General features: G+C 39.8%; 2 protein-coding genes across 4 annotated transcripts in view; one reads left to right on the top strand and one right to left on the bottom strand.

The window, feature by feature from the left end:
• LTN1 (listerin E3 ubiquitin protein ligase 1) overlaps nt 1-2,978 on the top strand; it is a 32,142-nt gene extending 29,164 nt beyond the window's left edge. For 2 of the 3 annotated variants that reach the window (XM_074813994.1, XM_074814008.1), the window contains exon 30: nt 599-2,978. In XM_074813994.1, the coding sequence (XP_074670095.1) occupies nt 599-661 (63 nt within the window). In that variant the 3' untranslated portion in view covers nt 662-2,978. The remainder of the gene's footprint in view (nt 1-598) is intronic. The other variant, XR_012621864.1, reaches the window with a different exon arrangement.
• A 1,770-nt stretch (nt 2,979-4,748) lies between these two features.
• On the bottom strand, nt 4,749-10,074 carry HEMK2 (HemK methyltransferase 2, ETF1 glutamine and histone H4 lysine). The gene is made up of 6 exons (XM_074814019.1): nt 9,886-10,074; nt 8,789-8,878; nt 8,070-8,160; nt 7,099-7,182; nt 6,255-6,396; nt 4,749-5,211 (listed from the first exon to the last, which is right to left on the bottom strand). The coding sequence occupies exons 1-6, from the start codon at nt 10,026-10,028 to the stop codon at nt 5,105-5,107; spliced, it is 657 nt and encodes a 218-aa protein (XP_074670120.1). The 5' UTR covers nt 10,029-10,074; the 3' UTR covers nt 4,749-5,104.
• Nucleotides 10,075-13,988: the final 3,914 nt, after the last annotated feature.

Raw genomic sequence — 13,988 nt, 5'->3', positions numbered from 1 at the left:
ATTGAGGGAGGGGTTGCTACACTTCACAGATAATAACTATCTGTTTTGTGTTCACTAAGACATAAGCCGTTACATCTACGCAGGGTGTACCAACAGCATCTTGTTGTCAGCTCAGATATGGGAATAGAAAAGGTTAAATTTTAATTTATGCACCATGCTCTTAGTAAACCATGCTGATCTGGATAATTGACATTTAACCATATCCAAATTGTCATAGGCGTTGGTTGTATGGTTACAGAGTATACTGGAACAGGTGGGCATCTCTGTGGCCATGCAATGGAGGAATTACTGCTGCTTTAAGAATGCTAGCTTTTTATTCTAAAATGAGGCTGGGCGAAAATTCCTTTGTGTCAGGTTTTTAGAATAAAACTTTAGTACTCTGTGTGTGTAATACGTGTATATACATATACAAATACATATGTATATATATACATGCATACATACACAAGTAGAAAGGTTGTTCTACTGTTTCTTGGGTTTTTTTAAGTATAATGTTTTGATAGCTATATTAATTCGTAAATAATGGTTGTTTTTGGTGATAAACCAGTGTTCCTGATATTCAGCTTGCATTCATATATTAAACTTATTTCTCTTTCAGTACAAATGGTTCACATCCAGCAACAAATCCACCTGTCCACTCTGTCGAGAGACATTTTTCTGAAATAAAAGTCTTTCTTCTTCTTTCTGTGAACTAAGTAATAAATGAAGAGGAGGCCATAAACTGTATGTTGAATGAAGCTAACTACTTGGACATAATGGCAGTTACTTTAAATTCTTGACTAGTGGGATATGGCACATACTTACCTCTGGACTGTTTTTTGTAAGTTTGAAGATTATTCTTTGATATAAAGAAATATATAAGAATAATTTATTTTGATTTGTATATTTTCAAGATACATTAAAATTTCAGAAGTAATGCAGAGTTTTATGTCTGGTGCGTAAGCTACAGCAGAAGTTGATTAAAACTTCTTATTTTAGGTATATTCTAACATGGTATTATATACTTAACCCAGATCATGCCTCTTCATATAACAAGTGAATTTAACATAGATGGTGTAAAGATTTGATTTTTGGTTATAGTGCATTCATAATAGTTCCTCGTATGGGGAAAAAATACATGTTGTTGCTGTTAAACATTAAGGCATGGAACTAGAGTGATAGCCTTCTGTTAAAAGCATAAAATCTAAACATAGCATGCTCTAAATTAACACATTTATGAACAGCTTTCACCTTTAACAGTCTCATTTTCCCAAGAACTGTCAGCTATCCAGCACCCTAAAAACATGAAAACTCAGAAGCCCAAGTAAGTAGAGAGAGTACAATCATTCCTGCATGACAATGAAAAACCCTATTACAAGGCTGATTGGCTTCTAACGAGAAGGCATATACACTGATCAATTCTTGTCCTCATTATTTTGGTTAGCATCTTCATTAGCCGGCAAAGGAACTATCACTGAATGTACATTGCACTTCCACTGTCCCATAATAATGAGTCTAAATGAACATGGCAGTTCTATCAGAATTGAATATTGTCTTCAACGATACTTTTTTTATGCTTTTTTTTTTTTAACAGCAGTAGCATCCTAGGATGGATTTTGTTGTGGATTTCTTTGAAAAGTCAATAAAAGGAAGGGGAATAAATGAATTGTGAATCTCTGTAGTTTGTGGATTACTGTCTGTGTGATATTTTCAGAAAATAGTATAAATTTTCAGATGGCAAGCTGATAGCATACACAATTGGCTTTACCTCAACAGCTATCTTTTTTTAGATTCTATGTTTTCTCAAAGTTGGGTCCCTTTTGAGGTGACAGCTCTAGAAATTATTTTTAGCTGTTGATAACTTGTCTGTATTTTTAACAGGTAACAGTGGGCTTCCAGAGGAGAAATTTGACCTTTTTTTGAGAGAGAATGGAAAGGATTTAAAACTGGTATTGAAAAGGTCTAACTGAAAACACAGATTAAGGATCAAGCTGTATTTTTTCACAGTTACTGGTACTAAAACGCCAGGATTGTCTCTGTTGCATCACTTCGATTATTCTAAATGACTTCTTTGCAAATTCAATAACTGATTTGAAGGCCAGCTGTGGTTAACCAGGTATTGCTTGAAAAGAGCCATCTTTAAACTCTTGTAGAAGACCCTAACTTGCAAATTGTCTACCAGGAACCACCTTGTGGAGAGCTTTTGTCTTGGTTTTGCCTCAACAAGGAAGCATAGGTGCTTGCAAAGCAGCAGTATGGCCTTTGGCATGGGTACTTGCTGACAGAGCAGTGCCGAGGGGGCTGGGGGAGCAGAATTTTTGCTTTCTTCTTGATAGTGTCAAACTTATGTCGAATGTCTGTATCTGCCACGCAGCTTATTCTCATGTGCACTGAATGCAGGCATTAGGCTTCTTCCCCAAAACTCTCCAGAAAGTGGTGTGTTCTTTAGTCTTCTAGAAGGGAATAGGTGTGCCCTGGCAAATGCTAAGTGTACGTGCAGACCTCTGTGTACACAGCAAATTTCAAAATAAAAAAAAAAAGGTACCTGGCTTCTCACTAGTTGCATCTCCACCAGAATGATGGAGCATAATAGGAATCACTTCTTAGAGAACTCACCTGTTCTTACTTGAATTGTATTTTGACAAGTGCTTCTACTGAAGTTGCAGCAGACAGCAAGACAGTGGGGCCAGGAGAATTGACTCATGGTTTGTTACAAGTGGATGCATATATTTCCCTTGTCCAAATATCCAGTTGTTAGATAATCCAGCACAATCGTTTTTTGTTGAAAGCACATTATGTTTTATTACACTTTCTGTTCTGATCTTGTTTTGATTTTCATTATTCTGTCCTCTATAATTCAAAACTGCGTACACTGTTGAGCATTGTGATCTACTGTGCCTGATGACTGCCCTTTCTTATCTTTATTACCTCTTAAAACTAATTCTTTAGCTGTAACTAAAAGCTAGACAGATTCATTAAAACTTTTTGTTAAACCTGCAGTTTGATTCTATTACATGTTTTGACTACATTGTAAAATCTTTTGATGTTACGACTTTTGCTCACAACCTAACTTTGTTAGCCAAAGTGGTTAACAACATAAAACTTCCAGGGTGGTCTAAGGATGACAGCATTTTGCTTCAAACAGCCCTGCAGCTATGCTTATAACCTCAGAAACCATGATTCCACATAAAAGCAAAATCACTAAGCATTAAAGCCTCTTAATTTTGTAAGGGAAAACTGAACAAAAAAGTGTGCCATCAAATCAAAAAGGTTCTAGAAGTAGCAAGCAGTCAAATGAAGTATGACTTCTCAGAACTGACTGGTTGGTAAGCTGCAAGAACAAAACTTTGCTTAAATTCTTCAGTGGGAACACATTATTTCACAGATGGCCACAAAGTTTCCTCTCTTTCTCAACTCTGACATACCTTCTGAATAACTTGTCTAAGGAAAGAATCAACAAAGTCCTGAGTTGAGCTACACTTTGGTCAACGAAATGCCTTTATATTTTTTTAGAATGTCAAGTAACATTCATGTTTATCTATATAAAAACACCTTGACAGAAGAGTTAGTGAAGGGGATGCATTAGCTGTGTTTGAACTGTTGAACTGAATTGCAGTGTTGCTCTTCAGTGGTCTTCTAAGCTGGGGAATGGTGACTCAGGATCACTCAATCACCACCACATGCTTCCTGCATTTCAATCCTTTCCGTATTTTCTTCAGGATGGTATAAGGAACAACTTTTATGCCAGACCAGCGTAAGTTGAGTCTAGACCTGTATGAGTCAAAAGTACCTTCTCACATTCCTTTGCAGTAAAATACCTCAAATGATCTAGCTAGGTTTGCAGTCATGTGTTTTTGCTAACACCACCTACACTTCTTATGTTATTCTGCCTGTCCAAAACCTCCTTTTTTTCAATCTCCTAGATAAGTTTTTTGGGTGGTCAGCTCAAAACATGGAAGAACTTCTAAAGTTTGTGCAAGCTGAGTAAGTACAGTCATAACTTTAGTTCTGGTCTTAAATGGAATAGTCTCTTCTGTGCCTCAGCATCCTACAAAAAAACCCTTGTGACCTGAGCCTCTATCAAAGAGCTAACTGACAGTTTATCCTAACATCACTTCACATAAACCCTTAAAGGCAACTTCTTTGAGAGCATTTTCCCAGACAGCACTAGTGGTGCTGCATACAACTGTCTCTACCTTTGTGCTGCAAGTGAGTGAACACCAGTTGCTGCTGGGGCAGCACTGTATTAGAACCTCCTGTGGGCGCTGGGAGGGGTAAGAGGCTGCAGAGCAAAGCTCTTCATTAGGCTCTGGGGGTCAGGAAATAGCTTCCTATGTTGGATAGTGATTTTGAGGGAGGACTTTCATTCCACTGGGTACCATTCTTTTCGGGTACCCATAACTAGCCTTTTTAATAGCATCTCATATACTTTTTTTCCTCCCTTAATACCTTCCAATAGATGAGAACTCTTAATCTAATCTGCAGTACTCTGTAGCAGTACCCTCCTTGTAAAATGGCATAAAAGGGAGCACAATCAACACAATATTGCCCAGAAGACTTCAGGAAAATAATAGCTTGCCTTTGCACCAGGTCTTGAGCTACACTTGCTGCAGCTTTCCGTTCAGAAGTACAGTTTCCTTGCAATAGGTAATTGTGCCTTAGACCTGTAAAAGTGCCTGATACTACATCAAAATGAGTAACACTGATTCCAAGTATTCATTTAGACCATGTGTAGGTATACACCAGCTACTAGAACAGGAAGAATTATAAATCAAGTACATTATTTTAATAAGCCACAATGGCAAATATACAAATACCTATTTATAGAGGAAAAAGTCTTTAGTGGTTAAGTGCAAATGCAACAAGGTAGGGTATTTCAGAGTTCCCCCACAACTGTCCTGCAGATAGCCAGAGGACAACTGTACCTCTGACAGCAGGTAATAGCTGGTTAACATCCAGAATAAAAAAATAAATCCAGAGTCTTGATCAGTTTCACTGTAGTAATCAGGAAGTGAGGATACACCTTAAGAGGGTGAAAATCTTGGCTTAAAAATTGATTTGACAACTTCAGTAATCCATGTTCAACTTTCTGTATGCCTAGTATCTGGAAGGTTAAGAGCAGTTATCAAGACTTCCTAAATTTGAGGACAGTAAGCATCTCTTGTCCTGCTTGCCTGGAAAGTACTCGTGTGCCTTCTAAGCCACATTTCTTCATCATTTCCAGAATTTCATCTGTAATTGAAAGTGCAGCGTTACAACTCAGTTTATACAGAAATCGACTATAAGAGGCAGTGCTAAAACACCTGCCAAACAAACTGTAAAGCAGATTATAAACTGTGTTCTCTTACTCTTTTGTACAGTAATTTTTACACAAAGTAGTTTTCCACCAAGAGCAAATGAAGTTTACAATTTACTAACTGAAGTTCTGTATTTTGTATTATTAATAGCAATGAATAATTCAACTATGAAGCTAATTTGTAGGAGAAACTGAAATTTGTAGCAACTTCTCCCAAAAGCTGCCTAATCAATCAGGTGTGAAAGAATAATGTCTCTTCTTGAAACTACTTGATAGCATACAGCCAATTAGCATTAGATCACAAGGAGCAAGTCCAAATCTCTTCTCTCCATGTCAGAATGAAAGACATCACATTTCCAACTAAAGGCTTTTGCTTTTCAAGTTTACACCACCATTCTCTTCCATGAGAAAGGGTTGGCCTGACTTCATTACTTAGTTCAGAAGATTTATAGTCACCTTTCAGACTTGGAACTGAAGTCTCACAGAGCTGCTGAGGTCAGGACCTACACATTACCATTTTCCAAACTAGCTTAGGGAGTTCTTAGTTTTGGTAAATTTGCTGATTTTTTTGGTGTAGCTCACCATCCACTGGATGCACAAGGCATGAATTCAGAAAAAGGATTCCAAAAGGCATCAGGTTATGCAAAACTCCCTCTGTGGATTAGACACCCACACAAACTTGAAAGATGAGAAGCACCAGAGTGCAGAGATGCCAGGGTTTGTACAAAGCATGCAGATACACTCTAGCCATCTCTAGCATTTCTAAATAATGGCCTAGAACCCCTATATGAATTTCAGTACATGCTGTCAATCTTCAATTAGTTGCTAACATCAGTTGAATCTTAACATGGTGATATGTACTACTTTTTCTTGTTTACTAAAGTCTGATAACCTAGAGAGCACTGCTGTGATCAACATTTTGATTAATATAGTGTCAGATCTGGTTTGGCACATTTAAGGGTCCGACAAAAGTGATCACCTGGATTATTTTCTTTAATTGTGACCAAGTAGAATAATCCTCCTGGTGAAAGTAGGTCTGGTACTAATGGAAAAACTCTATCCATTACTTCTCTGCCCTTTTTGCCCCCAGCCCAGGATGCTTCTATTCCATGGCTTTCCACCTAGGAAGAATGAAAGCAAAGATTGTCATAATACAGAAGAAGTGTCAGTGGTACTTAAAAGAGAAACATCACCATAATCTCTAGCTTTAGATGACTGCTGTTAGAAATCTGACAACTTGGATTCAGCAGATAAGTTTATGCAGCAAAATTACTTCAAGACTACTTCCTACACCATGGGCCTATCACTTTTGTTTCATGTTCTATTCTTAAATTGAATTAAAAGAGCTATGTTGTCATGTGCTTTCTATGCATTTTCTTCTAATGTTTTATGAGCTTGTTTGCCAAGTGGAAGGGGGCCAGAAAACCCTTTAAGTGTTCATGGGTCAAATTCTGAGTAGGAGTCTGCAGAAGCAGTGGGTGTTTACTTTGCAGGGAACAAATGCATTTTCCATTGCAAGTCTTCTATAAGAATACCTTACCACGCCTAACAGAAGTCTTACATGGTTTATACTTGATGGAGAAAGCAAGCATTGAGAAGCAGCAGCAGCAGCAAGCAATCCTTATTCCCATGCAGTCTTTATAAGCAACTCTAGTAAATCATTTTCACTAAAACAGTGCTGTTACAACAATGCTGGTCCTACCACAGCCTTTACTGTTTCCAAACAACCCCCTGCAGTTTTCATACTAGAGCTTATTTGATTTGCTATCTCTCCTCTGACAGCAGAAATACCGTTTTTATTGTGTATTTCAAATTTTTCCTACCTCTTCAGAAGGTGTTACTACGTATGGTGGATTAAACAGCAGTAGATCAACCTTCCCATTTAATCTTGGAGACAGTCCTTTGACCTATAGATGAAGTCAATGATTTGGTGGGTTTGGGGTTTTTTTTGAAACATAATGCAGACATTTTGTAAAAATACAGTTACATAGTGCTGGATATTCTGAGCATTTCAGCCCAACTCAGGAACATTAAACCTTACTTTCTTCATGCAAAAGAAGCATCAAGAAGTACCCATGCATAGCAAAACAATTTCAGTAGTCTTAAGACTATATTATGTATGGGATGCAGAAGAACAAGAGACATATATGCAGACACAAAGGAAGTACTTTATTCTTGTTCACATGAGAATTTAAGTTAGATATATAGTAATTTTGAATTTATCATCAGTTAATATTTATTACCCAAAATGACCAATCTGTGACAACTGCAGTTCAGTTCTCATGTATGAGCAGTTGTTAATCCATTTTAGATCACATTTATTGTTGCCTATCTTCAGGGTATTTTAAACAAATATCTTGCTAAAGAGATGAGAAACCTAGCTTTTTTCCATATCAAATTTTATAAGAAACAAAAAGTAACAACACATACAGTTCCTAATCGAATAAGAGAGCTGAGAACCAAGAACTGCATAGCATTAGAAGGAGGTCTGTGACAATGTTGGGTCACTGCAGAGTTCCTTGCGCAGCATTTTCCAAATGATATCTACATAATTTATTTTTCAAATTAATTCAGTGTATTGTTAAAGCTTAAATTTGAATTTTAGAGCTTGAGGAGTTTGTTTTTCCCTTCTTTTAGAAACACTTTGGCATTTTGTTGTTTTTTTCATCCGTGGTTATTAAAAGAATGTTTGTATGTTTGTTCTAGACTTCAAGGTTACTTTTCAGTGTCTCTAATAAGTATTAGAAAGTTACAAAAAACTATAAAGAAGCTATTATTGAAACATCTATCTTACCAAGTCAGTAATGACTGGCTGGAGGTGAACATTGTTAAGCAGAGCTGTCTCCAGTGTACAGTAAGCTGCCAGCGGGTTGATATCTGTACATCTAAAAGCAAAATATTATCAAGTGTAAGTTACTGGCTGCTGTATCTGGAAGTTTAACCATGTGAACCACATGCTAATTTATGTACTCTCAATGAAAATATCCTTTCCAGCATGCTTTACTGTGCAAGTAAATAGCAAAAAATACCCAGTAAATTACACACAATGTATCAGCAGCTAAACCACTCAACTCTACACTGGAAGTTTTAATGACTGTCTGAAAGCTGAAATACAGGGTTTCCTTTTCAATGTTAGCTCTGCATAAATATATATGCATACATGTCTCTAATACAATTCAGTTCAGTTACTGCCAACACTCAGGTAACTAACATCATCAGATCTCAGTAAGACTAGTCAGTGACTAAAATTTAGGGTTCAACCCAGCAAACACAAGTGTAAGCATAGCAATTTGTCTAAGAAGTGAGAAAATGGAATTCTAGTCACACCACTACCTGTTACAGAACCTGAAGTAAATAGTTTAGGCTCTCTTTGCTTTGATTTCCATATCTGTAGAACTGAGTTAGTATTTCTTTGTGGAAAGAATATTTTAAAATGTGAAAATAAAAAGTATGTATGTGAGGGCTAGGTATTCTTTATTATTGCACGCAACAGTTAAGTGCTATTATACTTACATGTACAGTGCATTGGATCCAATAATGGAAGAAGCTAGAAATGTTGAAACCACACCAGATCCAGATCCTATTTCAAGGCAGATCTCAACTCTAAAGAGAGAAAACTCTGGATGACACTTATTTGTAACATGTAAGAGCACCTGCAACAGATGCAGAATTAATCAAGACAGTGTTATGGAACCTGTTGCCCTTCTCCCAAACATACTGAAATACTTGATCATAAGGCCCTCAAAGCCCACATTGTGTCATCTGTTTCATAATGGCTGCCCGGCCTACTGGTGCCCATACCGACAATTCCTGGTTATCACAAGCCACTTTGGGAAACATATGTCTTCCCCATGCCTAACATTAAAATTTCCATTAACTACACAGTCTCAACAGTACAGGCTACATTTCTACAGCATTTATTACACATTTACTGCAGCAAGACTGAAGTCCAACAAGAGTTCTGGAAGATCACCAGGAAGCCACACAACAAAAACAGGACTCAAATGCAGAATAACTCAGGGGAGTTTCAGCCAGCTCTGGACAAACAGCAGCGGCAGGCAATTACAAAATAATCACTCATAAGATTAACTCCTTGGGCAATTTCCATAGCCGTCAAGTAGCCATACTTCAGCTGTGGAGATGACTGACACTGGGCAGCAACCTGAGCAGCTATGCAACTCCTACAGCTTCTTCAGGGTTGAGACACGGCCCTTTTACCCTATTCAGGTACGTGCCGCTCGCACCAAAATGAAGTATCAGCTCTCCACGCAGCTGCTCAGCCATTACCTCCCAACGTACCACACTGCAGCCAGCGAGCCCCTCTGAGGGGAGCTGCGGGCCCCGCACTACCGCGCTCCCCTCAGCTCGCTGCTCGGAGCGGGGGGCCGGGACGGGGTGCACGCCTCTCCCCGCCCCGCTCACGGAGGGAAGGCGTCACCCACCTCCCTCCAGGGCCTGAAGCCCCATTAGCAGCTGGGGGGGGGGCGACACCCTGGGAACAAAGCGTTTAGAAACCTGGGGCCCGAAGGACAGGGCAGCCGCTTTCCCCCTCCCCGCGCGCGGGGAGACGTCAGCACCGCCCCCCCACCGGCCGCTCCCGCCGCGCCTACCGAGCCTCCCTCAGGCGGGCCGCGTCCTGCTCCAGAGCGTCCAGCAGCAGGAAGGTGTCCTCGGCCGGCTCGTACACATCCCGGAAGGGCCCCCGCGCCCCCACGTGCTCGTACCGCGGGGTGGGAAGCGCGGGCGCCGCCATCCCTGCCGGCGCGGGGCGGGACCAAGGCCTGCGCGCGGCGCGCGGACGTCGCGAGGGGAAGGACTGCGCCTGCGCGGGGCGCGCGCAGCGGCGGGGCGGGGCAGGCGGGAGCCGGGGCACTGGCGCCGCCGACGCAGCCAATGGGAGGGCGCCGGGCTGGCACCGCCCCTAGCGCGGGCGTAACGGCATTTGGGGGCCGTCAGCGGAGGAGCTGGCGGCTCTGGCCTTCCTGTTAGTGAAATCCAAACGTTAACTTCCAGTGAAAACTGCTGTTCTCTGTGAAATTCTAACGTCAGGGTTCGTCATACTGATTCATTTTATCAAACATTTTAAATCTTCACAAAGTCAGTTTAAGTGTGTGCAGTGATCCCCATAGTAGGTGACCTGGCTGTCCATGAAGGTGGATGTGAAAGGGACCTGCTACTCTTGCTTATGATTTTTGCATCAGCTTTCCAAATTAATTGCTTTTCCACCATGGCAAGTATCACCTTTGCACAGCAAGTTAGCAGGAAGCCATGCAAAAGAGGTGCTGAGGAAGTTTCCAAGTCGCAATTCTACAGCAAAACACACGGGAAACACTTAAATTGATACTCAAATGAAGCTCTTTTTTTCCAGTTATGAAAGAATATGTGATTCTTTGCCAGCAACACTTGACAGCATCCTTACATCCAACCCTATGAACTCCAGAATTCAAACAATAATGAGGCTCTACAAAGCTAAGAATTGAGGAGAAATTTCAGGGCACAGATCAGATTAATAATTTGGTCTACACAACAAAGCACTAGTGAGGAAACAAATACTGATCAAAAGCAGGAGAGTGAGGTGTACGAGCTCTTCATTCCCATGAAATGTCTGTGTTTAACGTTTAATACACCGAACACTCAAATTCTGAGAGTGAGATAAATACCTAGGTCAATGAAAGAAAAGGCTGATGCTAATAAGAAGGCCAGAATCTTAAAATGTTATTTTTATAACCGTTTCAAAGAACATTAGTTTTGGGAAAACAAGGGGAAAAACAAGAACATGACTAATACAGTAGATTAATCTTTGTTGCCTTAAGCACATTTAAGGGTTGAGGTGTGTCTTGTTTGCTAGCCTCCATTTTTGGCTTTGGCACTAGGGAAGGATAACCAAGTTCAATTTTTCACTTGCAACTGTAAATGGCCTCTGTAAAACAGAAAGCATCTTCCATTCCTACAGAAGAATAATTTCATTTTTGAGCAGCTCATAGTTCATAAATGCAGCTAAATTATTTTGAAGCTAGGTTTATTCTGTTTATTTCTGTATCCACCGTAGGTCAGCTTTGCATAAGGATATAGGAAAACACAGAAAGGTAGTTCCTGCTTAACGGGGAGGGGGGGAGGGCCTCACCCTTTACCTTCCATTGCAAAGAGCTGTGAAATAGGTACTTTGTCCTGAAAGTTCATAGAGCATCTATTCCACACACCCATGTGAGGTCATCATATGTCATCATGATGTCATCAATATACTTAGTCCTTGCAGTAACAAGGAATTTGTTTAAGTAAATTCTTAGAGAAAGGACTATGTCTGCACACTACAGACAAAAAAAAAAAAAAAAAAAAAAGCAGCAGCAAACCCTGAATCTCTGGGACTCTTACAGCAGGGGACAATTCCATTCTCACAGCAGATGTGGTGACTGGTGTTACCTGATGCAAGTGCTGGACACCAGCTCACCAGTCAAGTATCTGGAAGACTCAGATGAAAATTCACTATTAGTGCATCCTGCCTTCCACCTGCCTTTAGCTGTGGCCCACCTTCAACATTTCCAAGTAAAAGCCAATGCTTTTCCAAGTAGCCAACAGAAATTATGGAGAATTATGATTAATATACCAGAAATACATGCAAAGAATTATGATCAGTCAGTAGTAAGCAAGTGTCCTTGATGTCCAATCTTTTGGGGTAAGTCAGTGCAACCAGATATTCAGAGATTAATAATCAGAGATCCAAAGATGACCTTTTAACTCAAGGATCATTTTTGTCCTGTCACAGAAATGAACCCATCAAGCTTTATCTTAAAACGGTAGCTTTCTTGCTCCACTGTCTAGCATGGAAAGCAATTCTAGAAACTCAGAAGTTCAGAAAACTTCCGTTTCCAGAGTAGATGTATTCATGGACCTGATCTTGTACTAGTATTACATTTCAGCTTAAAATGTGATTTTCTCTTGATTTATTCCCCCATATGAAATGTCATAGCCTAGATCAACCTTCATTTCACCAATAAAATTAACTGTTGTTTCTTCCTAATTTATGTCCTAATCGTGTTTGTTCCTGAACCTGTTCTGATATCTGTCTTTCAACATGGTGTCCACATACAGACAAAACGAGATCTTAGCCTGTGAGAAGATAGTAATGGTTTCCCTTGGCTGATGCAGAGTAGGATTATCACATTTGTGTCAGAATGGTGGGTTCCGGCAGAGGTTAACATTAATCTGTCTGCTCTTCCTAAATGACCTCAATCATCAGTGGCGCACGACAGGCTGCTTCAGGGGGCAGCGTTGAGCAGGAGCTTAGCGGAAGACAATACCATTTTTTTAATGTAAAAGGAAACCCAATAGATAGTCCTTCATTTCATCTGTCTTCCCAATGGTTTGCTGCTGCATGAAGCACTTGTAAAACATATTAAGCTTGCATAAAATTCCATTACTTCGACAAAATGAAGTCATATTAAGAGACAGAATTTTGCACTGTGTCCATATTAGGAAAATTAATTCTTTGGACATATTTTTTTAATCTCTACAGGTGGTCGGGCTTTGGAGTGCAGTAGAAGAAATGACTTCACCATCTTCAGCTGTCCTGGTTGTTATTTTTGGCTGTTTCATACTTCATGAAATCTGGTTAATTATTATTGGTTTTTTAATACTTATAAGTCCTTCTGGGTGAATTTTATAAAACATTTATTTTTATTGCTTATATAACTACCTAAAATGTTTTTCTTGGTAGACAACTGTACTGTTTTTGCCAAAACAGATTCTATTTCAATTTTGGGAAATTGGTGGGAAGCTAATATTCCCATTTTCAGTGGTGCCTGTGCCATGTTATTAAACTAGGCTTTACGGAGATGAAAAATTGTTCTCGACAGGAATCATAACCATTTGTTTACACTAACTAAGCTGTATGGCTCTATCCCATTTGGAATTCAGTGCCGTTGCTCTCATACAGCGATTCTTAACCCATAACTTCCTAGCTGCCTGTCAGCCCTCGGCGGTCTCCGTTGTAAACTTCTCAAACATTTCATGGCTGCTTCTGGCCCTCCGCATCCTGGAAGAGACATAGGCCTGTGCTGGGCCCGTGAATACTCCTTTTGGTTTATTTGAGGAAGTGGAGCCTCCAGGATCACTGCAAAGACAGAACTGCTAAGAGAGGTTTGAAAGAAAGCTCTTCATCTATGTAGTCCAGTAGGCAACCGCTTCATATGATCTCTTTCTTAAACTGAGCACGTATCTTCCTAAAAGTAGCTAGCTTTCTTGCCATCGATATTTCTAATGAAAATCTGTTGTAACACTTCAGTGCTCTAATGATTAGAAACCTTGTAATTCCCGGCCTAAATGCAGTGGTGATAGCTTTTATATTCACTCTTTGGCAAGTATGTAAGCTTATGCAGTTCTTTTCATAGTTTTTACCAGACGCATTTGTAGACAGAGAGAGGCTTTCATCAGCCTTTGTTTTGCTTGACTAAATAAAACGTGCTCTTAAAAGTTTCCTGTCATAAGACATTCTTTTCATTTCTCTTGCCACTCTTTTAGACTTTCTGTGTATGGATTCAAGAGTCTGACCTCACCCCAGATGTGACTTGTACAAAATACTCCAGGTAATGCCTTACTGATGCTTTGCAGAATTTACTGGCTTCATTATCTCTCCTGGAACTGTCCTGGTACATCCCAGGATCATGGTTGCATTTTCCTTGCAGAAATGGTTTCTTACCATTTTATGACCAGCTTT

This window comes from Strix aluco, chromosome 2, assembly GCF_031877795.1.
Source record: "Strix aluco isolate bStrAlu1 chromosome 2, bStrAlu1.hap1, whole genome shotgun sequence".
In the NCBI taxonomy this organism is placed as follows: domain Eukaryota; kingdom Metazoa; phylum Chordata; class Aves; order Strigiformes; family Strigidae; genus Strix; species Strix aluco.
This window is presented reverse-complemented; position numbering and strand designations above follow the sequence as displayed.

Bases quoted from the DNA above. Each gene is read 5' to 3' on its own strand.
- HEMK2 (XM_074814019.1), bottom strand. From the start codon at position 10,028: ATGGCGGCGCCCGCGCTTCCCACCCCGCGGTACGAGCACGTGGGGGCG. The intron at 8,879-9,885 runs GTAGGCGCGGCG...TTCTCTCTTTAG, and splicing joins GCCCGCCTGAGGGAGGCTCG to AGTTGAGATCTGCCTTGAAA. The intron at 8,161-8,788 runs GTAAGTATAATA...TTTTGCTTTTAG, and splicing joins GGATCCAATGCACTGTACAT to ATGTACAGATATCAACCCGC.